This window comes from Salvelinus fontinalis, chromosome 23 (assembly GCF_029448725.1).
Source record: "Salvelinus fontinalis isolate EN_2023a chromosome 23, ASM2944872v1, whole genome shotgun sequence".
Classification (NCBI taxonomy): domain Eukaryota; kingdom Metazoa; phylum Chordata; class Actinopteri; order Salmoniformes; family Salmonidae; genus Salvelinus; species Salvelinus fontinalis.
In genome coordinates this window covers 42,542,920-42,561,154 of record NC_074687.1, presented here as the reverse complement: position 1 = coordinate 42,561,154, position 18,235 = coordinate 42,542,920, and the positions used below count along the sequence as shown (strand labels likewise).

The 18,235-nt window shown below is 42.7% G+C and overlaps 2 protein-coding genes across 2 annotated transcripts in view; one reads left to right on the top strand and one right to left on the bottom strand.

Annotated features, from left to right (window-relative positions):
• Window positions 1-18,235, bottom strand: part of LOC129821361 (WD repeat-containing protein 75-like) — a 64,665-nt gene that overhangs the window by 13,832 nt on the left and 32,598 nt on the right. The window lies entirely within an intron of this gene.
• Window positions 88-17,573, top strand: LOC129821362 (solute carrier family 40 member 1-like). The gene is made up of 8 exons (XM_055878970.1): window positions 88-421; window positions 570-637; window positions 6,881-7,040; window positions 7,346-7,461; window positions 10,191-10,317; window positions 11,091-11,336; window positions 11,538-12,182; window positions 12,478-17,573. The coding sequence occupies exons 1-8, from the start codon at window positions 388-390 to the stop codon at window positions 12,798-12,800; spliced, it is 1,719 nt and encodes a 572-aa protein (XP_055734945.1). The 5' UTR covers window positions 88-387; the 3' UTR covers window positions 12,801-17,573.

The window sequence follows — 18,235 nt, the reverse complement described above, 5'->3', positions numbered from 1 at the left end:
ATTCGCCACAAGGGCTTTGTTTTGTTTGTTTTGAATGCATCTGTATAGGCTGTGAGGCTCGAGTCATGTGACTGTGACGTTTCCTCGGGCTACTGTATATTGACCAGTGACATAAACGCTGTTGGCAGTGCAGAAAAGACGAGAGAAGGTTGCTGGAGCTGTTCGGGAGATTTTATTGTTTTGCATTTGAACTAAAAGGGCTTTGCGGCTAAGATATCTGTTTCCAACTTCAGCTACAGTGATAGCTAAGTTTGGAAAGGAGAAAGGGGAGCTTTGACGTGCGTTTGCCGAAAATTTAATGCACAGAGTGTCTCCCATCGATAGCCTTGCTTTACGAAGATAAATTAATATTGGGCAAACGTTAATTATTTCCGGCAAAGTATTACAATGGATAACGCTGGATCTAAGAAACCTTGCTGTGGTAGGTCCATTTTATGTTTTCAGTTATTTTACAAGGACTCATTTAAATGGCATATTTGATCAATACATTATGGCTGCCGATCTATTGACCACACAGGTGGCCATATGATATCAATAACAACGAATCGTAAACATCCTTTTCCTTGCAGAATCTGTCCAAGAGTTCTTCACATCACCAAAGTTCCTTATTTACCTGGGACATGGACTCTCGACATGGGTAAGTGAAACGAAGCCAAGATAAACCATTTAAAGTAAAATAAGGAGTAGGTAGGCCATCACCTTATTGCTCATGGTGGATGGCCATTTGACAAAATGTTTTAGCCTATTTATGTTTAAGAATAGGTACACAATTGAAGGAGCTATAGGCAATTTCCCATCCAGTGGGGCGCATCTTGCGCGCGCGCTTAGTCTGGCTTGACAAAAATTGTTACTAAAAAAATGGTTGATAGGTGGACTCATGTATGGTTCGATATAGCGTGTAATAGTCAATGTATACAATAGTTGTTCTGTAATGGTATTTGTAAATCAGGTGCATGCGTTTGTTTAGGTAATGCTTGTTTTGTGTAACAGTGCTTGGCAGTAGACCGTTATTAATTTATATAGGGTATGATCACTTTAGGCTCAGTAGCAAGGTCGGCATTATGGGCGAGTTTAGGGGGCCCTACCGTACCTCCTTGCCCATCATGATAAAATATTTAAATATTCATAATTTATTTGAGGAGATGCGCGCCGACACAAAGACGCATCTGAGCGAGCGAAACAGGGCTCATCTGTCTCAGTATGTGCAGCCCCAGCCTGGTCTGATAGACTAGACACAACATAGTACATGTAAATACATCCCATACGAAACGTAACATATCATACTAAAAGGAGTGTCTTGGATTTACGTACAAAATAATACGAAATGCTCTGAGAACAGCTTGGTATCTGATGCTGTCTGGACAAAAAGAGTATGGCATGTCATACTTATTTTTGTCCAGACAGCATCAGATACATTGGCTACACATAGTTACACAGAGGGGAGCTGTTTCACTCGCTCAGATGCTTTCTCCGGTGACAGTTTCAGCCACTTGCGAATTGAACAGGGATGTAATGCTGCCTTAGCGCGGGGAGCAGGGCAGCCGGTGTTCCCTCACTTTTTATCAATTTGAGAATACACGGAGCTGGTAAAAATATTTCTGGAGAATTAATTCAGATACATTCTAAATAAATTACATTTACACTGAACAAAAATATAAACGCAACAATTAAAATTATGTTACTGAGTCACAGTTCATATAATGAAATCAGTCAATTGAAATAAATTCATTAGGCCCTATTCTATGGATTTCATATGACTCGGGAGCCAGGCCCAGCCATTCAGAATGAGTTTTTCCCCCACAAAAGGGCTTTATTACAGACAGAAATATTCCTCTGTTTCATCGGGTGTCCAGGTGGTTGATCTCAAACGATCCCGCAGGTGAAGAAGCCAGATGTTGAGGTCCTAAACTGGCGTGCTTACACGTGGTTTGTGGTTGAGGCCGGTTGGACGTACTACTAAATTCTCTAAAATGGCGTTGGAGGCGGCATATGGTAGAGAAATTAACATTAATTTCTCTGGCAGTAGCTCTGGTGGACATTCCTGCAGTCAGCATACCAAATGTACGCTCCCTCAACTTGAGACATCTGTGGCAATGTGTTGTGTAAGAAAACTGCACATTTTAGTGGCCTTTTAAGGTGAACCAGTGTAATGATCATGCTGTTTAATCAGTTTCTTAATGTGCCACACCTGTCTGGTGGATGGATTATCTTGACAAATGAGAAATGTTCACTAACAGGGATGTAAAGAAATTTGTGCACAACATTTGAGATTTAAAAAAATAAAAAATGCATATGGAAAATGATGGGATCTTTTATTTCAGCTCATGAAACATGGGACCAACACTTTACATGTTTTGTTCAGTATAATTACCACAATAATTCCATGAAAACTTAACCACTTTGAGTTGTAACAAAAACAGCCACAGACAAAAAAATGACCAGGAGTTGCTAAACCGGCTGTCCTCAAAACAGTTTGGGCTCATGTATGACACACTTGAACTCGCCCTGCTGTCTGTGTGCTTAGTTTACAGAAACGTACCACCTCTAATGCATATGCAGGCAAACTGATCCACTGACGAAATCTAGGATCCAAATTCACCGCGTCTGCCTTGATGTTCATAAAACTCCACGGACCCACTCTTGCACAGTGGGACCCAAAACTATATGGGACCACTTGGTTATGGTGCTGTCCTTTTAGCACCATGATTTGATGCATGCTTAAATTGCTTAAAATAATTAGTAGTCCAACTCATCACTTATTATTATTATTATTACAAATTGAAGATTTTTATTTCTCACATTGGTGTGTGTTTAGTAAAGCTAGATCAAAACTGAGTCAATGTCTCGCAAGATCACATGATGAATTAGTATTTTACATAACAGAACTAAATATAATAGCATATACTGTAACATAGTAGGCCTATATGTTACACCAAAAACACATCCTTCGTCATTTCTTATCCGAAGCTGAGTACATTTTTCCCCCCTCATTCGGCCAAAACTCAACAGCGCGCTTCACTAGGCATTACATATATGCTTTGATAGAAACAAAATAATCCTACATTTGACATTTTATTAATTTAGCAGACCCTCTTATCCAGAACGACTTAGAGTTAGCGCATTGATCTTAAGATAGCTAGGTGGGACAACCAAATATCTCAGTCAAAGTAAGTACATTTTTCCTCAATTAAGTAGCTATCAACAAATTCAGTGCTAGTAGGGGGGAAAGAGTCAAGTGCACGTGATAGTTCACGAAAGGGGGTGGGGGGTGTGAGGTGGGGGTGCTGTGGGATTATTTAATGTACTCTTTGAAGAGGTAGGGTTTCAGATGGGTTCGGAAGCTACTGTCCACGCTTTAGGGGGAAGCTGGTTCCACCATTGGGGTGCCAGGACAGAGAATAGCTTTGACTGGGCTGAGCAGGAGCTTCCCTGCTGTAGGGGTGGGAGGGCCAAGAGACCTGAAGTGGCAGAACTGAGTACTCAGGTTGGGGTGTAGGGTTTGAGCATAGCAGTTGCTCTTGCTGCTCGGTGGACAAGTACCATGGTCTTCTAGTGGATGCGAGCTTCGACTGGAAGCCATTGAAGTGTGCGGAGGAGCGGGGTGACATGGGAGAACTTGGGAAGGTTGAACACCAGGCGGGCTGCAGCGTTCTGATAAATTGTTTGATGGCACAAGCGGGGGGAGCCCAGCCAACAGCGAGTTGCACTAGTCCAGATGGGAGATGACACGTGTCTGGATTAGGATCTGTGCCTCTTTCTGTGTGAGGTACGGTCGTACTCTACTGATGTTGTAGAGCATGGACCTGCAGGAGTGAGTCACTGCTTTGATGTTTGCAGAGAATGACAGGGTGTTGTCCAGGGTTACGCCAAGGTTCTTTGCGCTCTGGGAGGGGACACTGTCGAGTTGATGGATTGTTCTTGGAGCAGGCAGGCCTTTCCCTTGTCGAGGTTGAGGTGGTGGGCCGACATCCAAGCTGAGATATCTGCCAGGCACGCAGAGATGCGTGTCGCTACCTGGGTGTCGGAAGGGGGCGAAGGAGAAAAGTAATTGAATGCCATCCGCATAGCAATGATAGGAGAGACAATGTGAGGATATGATGAAGCCGAGTGACTTGGTGTATAGGAGAAGAGGAGAGGGCCTAGAACCGAGCCCAGGGGGACACCAGTAGTGAGACCACGTGATGCAGACTAGGGTTGGGCGGTATCTAGATTTTCATATTGTCATACCGTCCTTCTCTCATACCGGGATATAGGGTATTACCGGCTTAGTACACAATGGGGCGCCAAAAAAAAGCCCATTGGGCGTCTATTGCCAGAATGCTAACAAAATTAGCACAAGTAAGAGCACATTTCCATGGAGGCTTCTAGTGAAATATTCTAACAAGCACAAACAAAAATAAACAAATTGCAGAGACAGGCAATCCAGCTCATAAAGTTATACATTTATACAGCCAAATGTCATTTTTGGTGAGTTTGGACATTTCCAAGCAAATGCGAATGATAGACATTGTGCAAATGAACAAAGTTTTGACACATGCTTGTCTGAAGGAAGAACAGTACTGGCTCGGAAGCAGCATGTGTAGGCTACACGCTGTGTCTGTGTGGAGCTGGAGTCACTAGGGCAATGGCCTGCCTGCTCTGCTTGGAGAACAGGGAGGAGGAGAAGACAGGCTGAGAACGGAGAGGAGAAAAAACCCAAGGAAATCAAGATAGTGGCAGCTGTACAAATAACTAATCCAAAGGGCTTTGACTTTTTAAAGACGGCAGAAAGATAACACTACATGATGCCCTGTGAACTTATTAATTCAGACACTTACTTAGATTAACTAGGAAGTTAAATTTACGAATTGGATTAACGAAGAATTCTACATTTTTCAAGGAGGAAAAAAGACAAAACACATAAGAAATATCTTGCTGCGTTTTGTAAATGCAGATGTTAAACGCTTTCTATTGTAATCTTGGCATCTGACTAATTTTGTGCTTCAGTTGCACTTCTCCACTTGGATGAGAATTAACGAACAAGCATTCTTTTCTCAGTGTAGCCAGCCAACTTTTCTCCAATAAAATGCCAGATTACCTTTAAGCAAAACATTAGGAAGTGTAGCTGGCTACATTCTTTCTATGATGAACATTAGACATATGATGGCCATGCATCATTTTTTGCAAAAAAATACCTTTCTTATTCTTTGTAAACTAATTTACTTGTGGCTGCCATCCGAATAGCGCTGCACTTCTGAAAATGAAGCTATTTTCCGCCGAATGTTTTGCACCAATGTATTTTCTGTGAAGGAAATCTATAGTTGCACGTCCTTGCACGTCACCCTATTGAAGGACAAATAACACTGTTGACTTTCCTTATAAAACGCAACCCCTGTCAATACACAGCTGGACTCACCTGCTGCCTTCTTTCTCCCGCTGTACAAACAAACACGTGACTGGCTCAACTGTTCAGGGGAACTACAGTAAGCTTCATAATGTAAAATAATGTGACAGGTGAAAGGAAGAATGCGATCTGCAGGTATTGAAAAACCATCCCGTGGCTATTTACAAATACTCCACTATAGAGCATACTACCCAAGCCCAGTACAGAAACAGATCGTCTCCACGTCACCTGGTAGGACTGGCCTGCCAAGTAGGATGCAATCCAAGAGTGTGCAGAGCCTGGGACGCCCAGCTCTGAGAGAGTGGAGAGGAGGAACTAATGGTTCACAGAGTCGAAGGCAGCGGGTAAATCTAGGAGGATGAGAACAGAGGAGTGAGAGTCAGCTTTGGCAGTACGGAGAGCCTCCGTGACACAGAGGAGAGCGGTCTCGGCTGAGTGACCCGTCTTGAAGCCTGACTGGTTAGGGTAAAGAAGATTGTTCTGAGAGAGTTGATCAGAGACAGCACACTCAAGTGTTTTGGAAAGAAAAGAAAGAAGGGATACCAGTCTATAGTTTTTTAAGCGGTCAAGGCGTGGGATAGTTCTGTGTCAGTAGGACCAGTGGACACAATAGACTGAGTGAGTGAGGACTGGATGTCGTCAACCTACTGTTCAAAATGGTTGACAAAGTTGTCCGCAGAGAGGAAGGAAGGAGGGTGAGGGGGTGGGGGATTAAGGAGGGAGGAGAAGGTGGAAAAGAGTTTCCTAGGGTTAGCGGTAGAAGCTTGAAATTTAGAGTGATAGAAAGTGACTTTAGCAGCGGATACAGAGGAAGGCCTACAAGAAAGGCTAACATTTTGTTAACACCATCTGCTTTAATTCGCTCACAAAACAGTAATTCAAGAAGATCTAAATGCATATTCCCATGAAACTGATTGGGATCAAATGATTGGCATGCAGTTTGGACATTTCACCGGTAAAACGGGAAGAATTATCCTTCGCAATTGACAGTGCTGACTGATGATGGCCTATTTTAAAATTAGGAAGGCTATGCCTAACTTGGTCTTTGAGGGTATTAAAAATATAAACATTTTCTTGAGATAATATGTGTGGGCATAGGCAGACGTTGCAATTGGACGACGCATTTTATGCATAGGCCTATTCTACAATGATATTCAATAGGCTACCTCTGTCGATACAAACTCTGATTGTGAAATTATGAAGTCATTTAAAAAAAAAGTGTTCTTGCCACATTTAAAAAGTAATATATTTTTACAGTTAAATTACATGTATTTACTATAAATACCCTTTTTTAAAATTTATTATTATATATTTTTTTTAAATGTGCCCCCTACTGAAATCAAATGCCCATCCAACTGATTCATTCTGGCGCCGGCCCTGCTTAGTAGTAGGCAAGGATCATGTTTCTGCAAGCATCATTCAACGGCTATAGCCTAGTGTGCAGTGCATTTTAACAGCTGGCTGAAACAACAAAAGTTAACATGCATGTCTTTGTAGGGCGATCGTATGTGGAACTTCGCTGTAGCCGTATTTCTGGTGGAGCTGTATGGCAACAGCCTCCTGCTCACGGCTGTGTACGGACTGGTGGTGGCGGGGTCAGTGCTGCTCCTTGGAGCCATTATCGGTGACTGGGTTGACAAAAACCCAAGACTCAAAGGTATGCAGCCATAATTAGGCCTACTCTAAAGTCAGTGTTTCTGAACAGAACTGAATACACTGACCAGGAATGAACAATATACATAGTCAAAACATTACTTGATCATTCATTTTAATTGTTTGGGATTAGAATTTTTTGGGAATGGGTTCATTTAGATGGAAATTGGCATAATTCTCTATTCGAGACCATTCAAAGAGCCCATTGTGTCTTGAGGGAAGTCTCCAATTAAGTGATTTACTCAGACATAAATAAACAGTTTGTGACCACCAATCCTATGTCTCTAATGCTTATCCTCTCATTTATAGTGGCCCAGACTTCGCTGGTTGTCCAGAACTTTGCTGTCATACTATGTGGGATCCTCTTGATGGTGGTTTTCCAGTTCAAAGAACAGATTGCAGAGTTATACAATGGATGGATTCTGGTAAGATTGCATTTCCTAGACTTTTCATACTGTCATGATCATTAAGTGGTCATTTGCAGCGAAAGCATTTACCCATTTGACAAGTACAATGTTCAAACCTAAGTCTACTATGATGTGAAATCCAAGTGTGTCATGTCAACAACCCTTACATATCAGTTCAGCTTCTGGACAGTAGCCTAGCCTACACATTGAACAAGGCAACAGGGCAAATTAGTCATATTATTCAAATTTACGTTACGTGGATTAATGCGGAAGGCAAAAAAACATTGTCAACATCAGACTGGCTGTGTTTCTGTATAAGTGATATCTCTTGAAAACTTGATTGCTGACATGCAAAACATTTTGGGACTCTATCAACAATGGACTAATGAAACAAATACCAAAATAGTTTTCCTTTAATTGTCAACTGTATCTGTATGGAATTACAGTGCCTATATATATAGTCTACATACCCTTTAAAAATGTTCACCTTTTGTGAATGGGCAGAGCTTAAAGAGCCTTCTGGGAGACTTGTTTCTCAAGAGGAGATGCATGTATGTACAAATTGTTTTCTTCTATAGAAACTGACAGTCCTTTTATTTAAAAAAATTTTTTTTTACATTCTGCCAACAGAGTAAATAGACCAGTAGCTTATATAAAATATTTGAGAGTCTAGGTAGGCTACAGTGTTGGTGTGCAGTAGGAGCGCGACATCATTGTACTATTTCATCTCAGAGCCTACACCAAGGCAGAACAAAGAAACCCACTAATCTATTGCTAAATTGAAAAGATGTAACAACAATTTGTCTTTTGCATAGAAGTGTGGGCCGTAGCATTCATTCGCACATCGTTTTACGACCTGTCTGATTTATAACGGGAAACATCCGAATGTATGTCATGCGGCAAATTTGTAAATCTCAATTTAAAAAAATACGTATGCAGACTTTTCCGAAGTGGCGCACGCAGAAGTGTAGTGTGAAATTTACGCAACTGTTATAAATGAGGCCCCATGAGATATGCTTGTTCAAAGTTTGGTGGGGGACAAAAAGTCTCTATTTGTGGGAAATGTAATGGGCTCAGTGTATAGGTCCTAATGGGAAATGTAATGGGCTCAGCGTATAGGTCCTAATGGGAAATGTAATGAGCTCAGTGTATAGGTCCTAATGGGAAATGTAATGGGCTCAGTGTATAGGTCCTAATGGGAAATGTAATGGGCTCAGTGTATAGGTCCTAATGGGAAATGTAATGGGCTCAGTGTATAGGTCCTAATGGGAAATGTAATGAGCTCAGTGTATAGGTCCTAATGGGAAATGTAATGGGCTCAGTGTATAGGTCCTAATGGGAAATGTAATGGGCTCAGCGTATAGGTCCTAATGGGAAATGTAATGGGCTCAGCGTATAGGTCCTAATGGGAAATGTAATGGGCTCAGTGTATAGGTCCTAATGGGAAATGTAATGGGCTCAGCGTATAGGTCCTAATGGGAAATGTAATGGGCTCAGTGTATAGGTCCTAATGGGAAATGTAATGGGCTCAGTGTATAGGTCCTAATGGGAAATGTAATGAGTTCAGTGTATATGTCCTAATGGGAAATGTAATGGGCTCAGCGTATAGGTCCTAAAGGGAAATGTAATGAGCTCAGCGTATAGGTCCTAATGGGAAATGTAATGGGCTCAGCGTATAGGTCCTAATGGGAAATGTAATGAGCTCAGTGTATAGGTCCTAATGGGAAATGTAATGGGCTCAGTGTATAGGTCCTAATGGGAAATGTAATGGGCTCAGCGTATAGGTCCTAATGGGAAATGTGTTGCTCATGAGGAGATGCATATATGCACAGAATGTCATGACTGTAGCTCAAACGGGACAGGAGATGTGCTTGTTCAAAGTTAGGAATATCCGTTGATTACTATAGCGCCCCCCCCCCCCCCCCCCAGTAAAAATCAGGCCTGTGGTGTCTGAACGTAAAAACGGACGGAGACAGATCCATAGTCTCCCCCCCCCCCCCCCCCCCCACAGGCAGGCTAGAGTCCTGCCCGAGTTGCTAAATCAAATCAAGGGAAAATCTTTTGATTATTAAAATTACGCAAGGATTTGCCGGGAAACGTGTTTGGCTTCTTGAAGAGGCTCTTTCTTTTGGTGAAATATGTAGACCCAAATGAGCGGATTTCATTTACGTTCTACAGCAAGACTTTGTCCCACGAAAGAAAAACTGTACCTTGTTTTTATGGTTGATAGAAGAAGACTGTTGCAATAGCGAACGTTACAATCTGCTGGCTGCTACACTATCAGGATCATGAACAAAGTGTCTCTCACGTGGTGTAGTCAGTGTATTGTGGGACAAATCGTGCATTTGTGAAGGGGCCTTTGGATTTTAAGGGGGGGGGGGGGGCTGTGAGTTTTCTGAAGGTGGTGGTGAAACAGGAGATTGAGTGAGTGTCTTGTTCACGACTGTGTAGTCAGCAGGTTCTTCTAGGGCCGTCATGTGAGGGAGAGAATTGCTGCCTGGCCAGTTGAGCCAGTCCATCTCTATTCCCCTGGTCAGAACAGCTGCAATTATAATGTACACAAAAAAAAAACAGCAGGCCTTCAATCTCACGCTGGATTATGGCTGTAAGCGGTTTCTAGATTAAATTATATGCTTTGCTCATTGTTGTTGTTATGTGTCGAGGCCAACATTTTCATTGTAGAAAGTACATTTGTACACGTTAAAAATGTAAAACAAACAAAAATGTATAGTTTTCTTGGTTTTCAGACATGCTGCTATATCCTGGTCATCTCCATAGCCAACATTGCTAATTTGGCCAGTACTGCCATGTCCATTACCATCCAGAGAGACTGGGTGGTGGTTGTGGCTGGACAGGACAGCAGCAAGCTGGCAGGTCAGTCGCCATGGGAAACCAGCCCAAATCAATAGGGCTCATGTGAACGGACCTTTATCGCCTTGCAGTGGCGTGACCTTTGAACCCAATCACAGCTAAATCCCAAATGTTTATTTTAGAACTGTCCGTTTCACCTGTAAAAAATTACAGTAAAAATGCAACACTTCCACACAGATAATCTCAAAGGAATGTGGCCATACACGCCATAAAGACTAACAGTTCATGAATGACCAGAGCAGTGTGTTACATGTTGCTTGTCTGCACCAGTGAAGTCAATTAACCTGAAGTGTATTGCACTGTATAACCTTCAGGAAACTTATAAAAATCCCTGACATGAATTAGTGGAAAAACCATAAAATAAGACTTTGGCTGTGTCCTATCATGTCACAGTCACTTAAAGCAGCTTCTCTACTTAAATCTGTCAATCAAGTCCTTTCAGATAAGGCCATAAGGAAAGCAGATACAAATTAGAAGCCATGTTTGACTTCTTGAACTTCTTCTGTCAGCAAATAATTGTAATTCAGGGGAACGTGTAACTTAAGACAGGGTTAGGGTTGGGCGGTATCCACATACTGTTCCTGCACCATACCTTTAGGATGCCCCAAACCCCCAAAATGTAATGATTATTTTTCACAGTATTGAAAATCATACCGTTGGTATTTCAAAATGCCCTGGTATACGGTATACCACCCAAGCTTAGACAGGGTAAAGTAAAATATGAATGTACGTTTCCTGTGCCACAATAGTAATATAATTATGCTCTTCTTTAATAGACATGAACGCCACAGTGCGGATCATCGACCAGCTGACCAACATCCTAGCGCCCATGTTGGTGGGCCAGATCATGTCTTTCGGCTCAAACTTCATTGGCTGCGGCTTTATTGCGGGCTGGAACCTGTGCTCTATGTGCCTTGAGTACGGTCTGCTATGGAAGGTCTACCAGAAAACCCCAGCACTGGCCTTGAAGGCTGGCAAAAAAGAAGATGACCAGGAACTGAAACAACTTAACTTCCCGAAAGGTATGTTCTGACCCTCAATGTACATCACATGTCTTAATGTCAATGAACATAAGTGTTGTCAAATATACATCTGTTGTTGAGGTGGTTAGTTGGGCTGGCCCTCCCTTAGAGAAATACTAAATTATGAGATCTATCTATGTACGGTCTTGTGGCCCCAAACAGTCACTCATGTATGTCTGTTCTTCCTCCTGTGGTCTGTAGAGCTAGAAAACGGCAAGGGCACAGTAGAGGGCTCCCAGCTCATGAACGAGATGGCTGTCGTCAAGGCCGACTCTCCCAAGAAGACAAGCTGCTGCTACCAGATAACAGAGCCCCTGCGCACCATCCGCGACGGCTGGGTGGCCTACTACAACCAGTCCATCTTTTTCGCAGGCATGTCGCTGTCCTTCCTCTACATGACGGTGCTGGGATTTGACTGCATCACCACGGGCTACGCCTACACCCAGGGCCTCAACGGCTCTGTGCTCAGCCTGCTGATGGGTGCCTCAGCCATGTCAGGCATCTGTGGCACGGTGGCCTTCACCTGGGTTCGCAAGAAGTGTGGCCTAATCCGCACAGGCTTCATCTCGGGTGTGGTGCAACTCTCCTGCCTAATTCTGTGCGTGGCGTCCGTCTTTGCACCGGGCAGCCCCTTCGACCTCAGCGTTTCGCCCTTCCAGGACATCTACAGCCACCTGACCGGAGACAGCGGCAACTTACCAGAGGCCGACCATCCGGCTAGCATGCTAAACATCGATGGTCTGCTGGTCAACGGTTCGACCGCACTGCCTGCTGAAGAACTGCCGCCTCTGCAGTCCTACCTGTCAGTCAGCCTGCTGTTTGCAGGGGTTATTGCTGCTAGAATTGGTGAGTAACTCAAAAGTCCACACTGGGAAAAGTGCTTGATGAGTGCTGCTATGTCATGTGTTAACAGTTAGCGTATGAACTTTGTTGTAAAAGGCAGGCACCAGCCACCACTTGGAGGGATGTCGGCTCCAGATCCGGTGTTAATGTCTCCACAGAGCAATATTGTCAACCTTTGATTCCAATATCAGCTGATAATTATAGTCATAGCGGTGATTGCCTGTTCCTATATCATTTTTATGTGGTCGTAAAAATGCCATTCTAAATGACTGCTGTGCTGCTGTTTTCCCCTCTGCAGGTCTATGGTCCTTTGACTTAACCGTGACCCAGCTCATCCAAGAGAATGTGATCGAGTCGGAGAGGGGGGTGATTAATGGTGTCCAGAACTCCATGAACTACCTCCTGGACCTGTTGCACTTTATCATGGTGATTATGGCGCCCAACCCTGAGGCCTTCGGCCTTCTCGTCATCCTCTCCGTCTCCTTCGTGGCCATGGGCCACATCATGTACTTCAGGTTTGCCTTCAAGAGCCTCGGGCGGCGCCTCTTCCTCTGCTGCTCGCCAGAGCAGAAGGCCCAGGCCCTCCCGGACTCTCCCTCCTCGCTTCCCACCACCGTGTAGCCCATTAAAGAGACGCTGTCCCTGCTAATAGCTCTACCTGCAGCCTGCAGTGCACACTATTGTCTACTCCTCCTCCTGCCCGCTAGCTATCAACCTAAACATGCTTGCGTCTAGCTGCCACAGCGCTAATGTATCTACTTTTGCGCCTAACCCTAGCATGTGCTGTCCTTTGCCATTGTGATTTTGCGGAAGGGGGAAGAGTAGTGCAGCCACAGAAACAGAGAAGCAGCCACTCACAGACAAAAAGCTCAGCTTGAATGAGGCCTTATAGAGAGGTGTCAATATTTCAATCTAGCTGTCTTGTTATTCAAGGAGCTGCAGCTAGAGCTACAGTAAATAAGGGAGGAAAAATGCAGGTATTGCTTGCAGTTACTACGGTTACAGCTGCATACTACTTAAGTATGTTCTGTGGTTCTAGTGGTGTTTGCATCTCATTACAGCTCTGCATCAGCTGCGGGAAATTCATTTCCACATTTGTTTCTCAGTAGTTCACTGTTACTATAGCCATTCATGTTAGCATTTCAAACGTCTCAGTTACTTAAGCTTTAGTAATTGACAATGATTTAGATTACCGGTTTTACCAGTGAGAAACAGGTTCTTACTTATTTTGCTTAACGAGCCTGGGATAAAGTCTCTTTAATACATGGTTATAAGGGTTATGCAAATTATTTATTCAAGGAGTGCAGATACTGATAGATAGACTGAACAAAAATATAAACGCAACATGTAAAGTGTTGGTCCCATGTTTCATGAGCCTAAAACAAATATCCCAGACATTTTCCATGCGCACAAAAATGCACAAATTTGTTTTCATCCCTGTTAGTGAGCATTTCTCTTTTGCCAAGACAATCCATCCACCTGACAGTTGTGGCATATCAAGTAGCTGATTTAACAGTATGATCATTACACAGGTGCACCTTGTGCTTGGGACAATACAATTCCACTCTAAAATGTGCAGTTTTGTCACAACACAATGCCACAGATGTCTCAAGTTTGGAGGGAGTGTGCAATTGCCATGCTGACTGCAGGAATGTCCACCAGAGCTGTTGTCAGATAATTTTATGTTAATTTCTCTACCATAAGCCGCCTTCAACGATGTTTTAGAGATTATGGCAGTACGCCACAACCGCAGACCACGTGTAACCACGCCAGCCCAGGACCTCCACATCCGGCTTCTTCACTTGCGGGAACGTCAGAGGGGGGAGGTGGGATGAGTATGTCTGTCTGTAATAAAGCCCTTTTGTGGAAAAACTAATTCTGATTGGCTGGCTCCCCAGTAGGTTGGCCTGGCTCCCAAGTGGGTGGGCCTATGCGGGCCTATGCCCACTCATGGCTGTGCCCCTGCTCAGTTATGTGAAAAAAATAGATCAGGGCCTAATCATTTTTTTAATTGACTGATTTCCTTATATGAACCGTAACTCTTTGAAAAAGTCTTTGAAATTGTTGCATGTTGCATTTATATTTTTGTTCTGTATACACACACACACACAGAGTACCAGTCAAAAGTTTTGACACAGCTACTCATTTAAGGGTTTTTCTTGATTTTTACTATTTTCTACATTGTAGAATAATAGTGATGACATCAAAGCTATGAAATGTAGTAACCAAAAAAGTGTTAAACAAATCAAAATATATTTTAGATTTTAAATTCTTCAAAGTAGCCACCCTGCACCTTGATGACAGCTTCGCACACTCTTTGCATTCTCTCAACCAGCTTCACCTGGAATGCATTTCCAACAGACTTGAAGGAGTTCCCACATATGCTGAGCACTTCCTTCACTCATCCCAAACCATCTCAATTGGGTTGAGGTCAGGTGATTGTGGGGGCCAAGTCATCTGATGCGGCACTCCATCGCTCTCCTTCTTGGTCAAATAGCCCTTACACAGCCTGGAGGTGTGTTCTGGGTCAATGATAGTCCCAGTAAGCACAAACCAGATGGCATGGCGTATCGCTACAGAATGCTGCGGTAGCCATGCAGGTTAAGTGTGCCTTGAATTCTAAATAAATCACAGACACTGTCACCAGCTAAGCACCATCACACCTTCTCCTCCATGCTTCACGGTGGGAACCACACATACAGAGATCATCCATTCACCTACTCTGCGTCTCACAAAGACATGGCGGTTGGAACCAAAAATCAAAAATTTGGACTCATCAGACCAGAGGACAGATTTCCACTGGTCTAATGTCCATTGCTCGTGTTTCTTGGCCAAAGCAAGTCTTATTGGTGTCCTTTAGTAGTGGTTTCTTTGCAGGAATTCAACCATGAAGGCCCGATTCATGTAGTATCCTCTGAACAGTTGATGTTGAGATGTGTCTGTTACTTGAACTCTGTGAAGCATTTATTTGGTCTCCAATCTGAGGTGCAGTTAACTCTAATGAACTTATCCTCTGCAGCAGAGGTAACTCTGGGTCTTCCTTTCCTGTGGCGGTCCTCATGGGAGACAGTTTCATCAAAGCGCTTGATGGTGTTTGCGACTGCTCTTGAAGAAACTTAAAAAGTTCTTGAAATTTTCCAGATTGACTGACCTTCATGGCTCAAAGTAATGATGGACAGTTATTTATTTTTGCTTATTTGAGCTGTTCTTGCCATAATATAGACTTGGTTCTTTACCAAAAAGGGCTATCTTCTGTATACCACCCCTACCTTGTCACAACACAGCTGATTGGCTATAATACATTAAGAAGGAAAGAAATTCCACGAATTAACTTTTAACAAGGCGCACCTGTTAATTGATGACCTGGCCTCCACAATCACCCGACCTCGACCCAATTTAGATGGTTTGGGATGAGTTGGACCGCAGAGTGTAACCAAAAGCAGACAACAATTGCTCAGCAGTTGTGGGAACTCCTTCAAGACAGTTGGAAAAGCATTCCTCATGAAGCTGGTTGAGAGAATGCCAAGTGTGCAAAGCTGTCATCAAGGCAAAGGGTGGCTACTTTGGAGAATCTCAAATATAAAATATATTTTGATTTGTTTGACACTTTTTTGGTTACTACATGATTCCATATGTGTTATTTCATAGTTTTGATGTCTTCACTATTATTCTACAATGTAGAACATGGTAAAAATAAAGAAACCCTTGAATGTGTAGGTGTGTCAAAACTTTTGACTGGTACTGTATATATATATAGTATTCTCAATGTATCATCAGTATTGTCTCTCAGCCATGGTGGTGCTGATATGCTAGTTATAGCGAACAACTAGAAAACTATGCATTCACATTAACAACGCTCTCAATGACCAAAGTGGACATTCTTATACAGCTTAAAAGGAAGTGAGGGAAAACCTGTTTTCTCTATGAGCATTCCAATAATTTTTTTGATGTGAAGTGAAAATGAAACTCGTATAGGCTCATTAACGCTTTTGTAGACACCTTGTGTACAGATCTCTAACCCCCTTGCAATTGTTATACTGTAGTTGTTTGTCATCATTGATTTATGTCTTCAAAGGTGATTTTTAACCGTGATTGTTACATAGGCACTTTAACTGATTCTACTATGTCCATAACAACAAAAACACCGTCAGGCATTGCTACTGCATTTTGCACAAGGCTGAGCTGAAGGACTTTGCATTTACTGGCAGGCCCATGATAAAGAACCATCATTATGCTAATCTTTGCCACAAATGCGCACACAGCACAATCCTAAACCCAGACACCAGGTGTGAGCATGGAAAACCATACCACCCTTTTTCCTGTGGGCGGCTTTGAAAATCCTGCCAAGTTTACCTCATATTTCCTTCTTCCCCCCTAAATCCAGCAGACCTCCCCACCAGTGTTCCTTTGCCACAGTAGAAAGTCATCATGTTCAGGTTGTCTTAGCTGGCCACTAACTGCAATTACACCAACCGTGCTGTAGCCAGGCAAAACTGTAGGTTTGTAGCTCTTGGAGCTCTCCAACACCACTGTGAAGGTTTGCAGAAGCTTTATTTTTAAAACCTGCTTCGACTCGATGTAATACGCACAGACTTCATGGTTATTACCTCTGCCCATGAAAACCATTGCTGACCTACGCCACGGAGGTGATTTGGTAATGAAAATATTATGGTTGGAGAGAATAGACACGGCACTTGAAGAGAACAGTGAGGCCTTTCTTTAGCCCTGGGTGGTTGTACTAAAGGCTCCTGTAGGCTGATGTGGAGTCAGACAGGTCTGCAGGTTTGTGGAACTGCAGATGGTGTTCTATAGAGAAATGCCAGGAACTGAGCTCAATATTAATGTTTGGCATGGATTACCCCCAAAATGTAAAGTAAGCACATTCTTCAGAACAGAGCATTTGTTCAGAACATTTATTCAGGAATATTTCATACTAGGCCATATCTTTTTCATACAAGTAACAATGGCCGTCAATCAATACATACACTGTACTGGATGTAAAATAATTTCTTTATGACATTATCAGATTATGTTGTCGTCTTTAAATGTTGGAAGTCTTTTTTTACAACTTTTTTTTTTTTTTTTATATACTAGTGTTAACAATTGTTGCTAATTGAGAAGTTTTCTGAACAATTTGCTTGTGAAATTGTTCTCTGCCTCGTGTGTAGAAATCAATGCTCTCATGCATAAACCAAGAAAATCATGAGTACAACATGCCAATGGACCATACTGTCCATAATCTCCCATCATTGTAAAAATACATTAAAACCATTGTTTGATATAATCTTTGTTTAAATGTAATATGCAAGAATCACTTCACACTCCATTATAGTGGAGGACGTTTATACAGCTTGTTTTGCATGAGCTCGGAATTAAAAAGAAAATGTTTATACATTCTGTCTCGTTAGTGTTTTTTTTTATGTAGTCACAGGAACCCAAGTCATTGTACTGTACAAGAAGACGGCAGCCATTTTGAGAGCCCCCCTCAGTTGCTAGTCACGTGTTCTCTAGCCAGGCAACCACTGTTAAGGGTCACATTCCATAGAGGGGTTAGTCACAATTGTTTTGCCCCAGAAGACTGACTGAGCTGTATGATCTGGACCTGTGTGCTCAGGGGCAAAAGACAAAAAGTGACCTGGTTTCACACAACATGAGTGATAGACTGTGGCCAGTAGGTGTTGGCTGGCTTTCGTGGATTTGTGTCAGTGCTGCATTTCCCCAAATGCTCACAAGCTCTCCAAGAAGCCTGGTTCATTGTAGTGACACTCTCTCCCCAACAGATACAAAAGCTCCTCTTATTTTCTTTATATTTCATGCTAACTGAACACTTGTCATTTTTGTGACCTGTTATACACTGAGTATACCAAACATTAAGAACACTTGCCTAATATTGACACGCTTTGCCTTATTGAACTGGAGGAACAGAAAAAATGTTACCTCTTTCGGTGCCTAGTCAAGGCTTTTAGCTCATTCTTCCTCTTGAAGAACTGACCTAGGAAATGCAGTGCTTTCGAGAAAGTATTCACACCCTCTTGACTTTTCCCACATTTTGTTGT

Excerpts from the sequence above, each read along its gene's own strand:
- LOC129821362 (XM_055878970.1), top strand. The coding sequence starts at position 388 with ATGGATAACGCTGGATCTAAGAAACCTTGCTGTG. Across the intron at positions 7,462-10,190 it reads TATACAATGGATGGATTCTG|ACATGCTGCTATATCCTGGT; the intron begins GTAAGATTGCAT and ends CTTGGTTTTCAG. Across the intron at positions 11,337-11,537 it reads ACAACTTAACTTCCCGAAAG|AGCTAGAAAACGGCAAGGGC; the intron begins GTATGTTCTGAC and ends TGTGGTCTGTAG.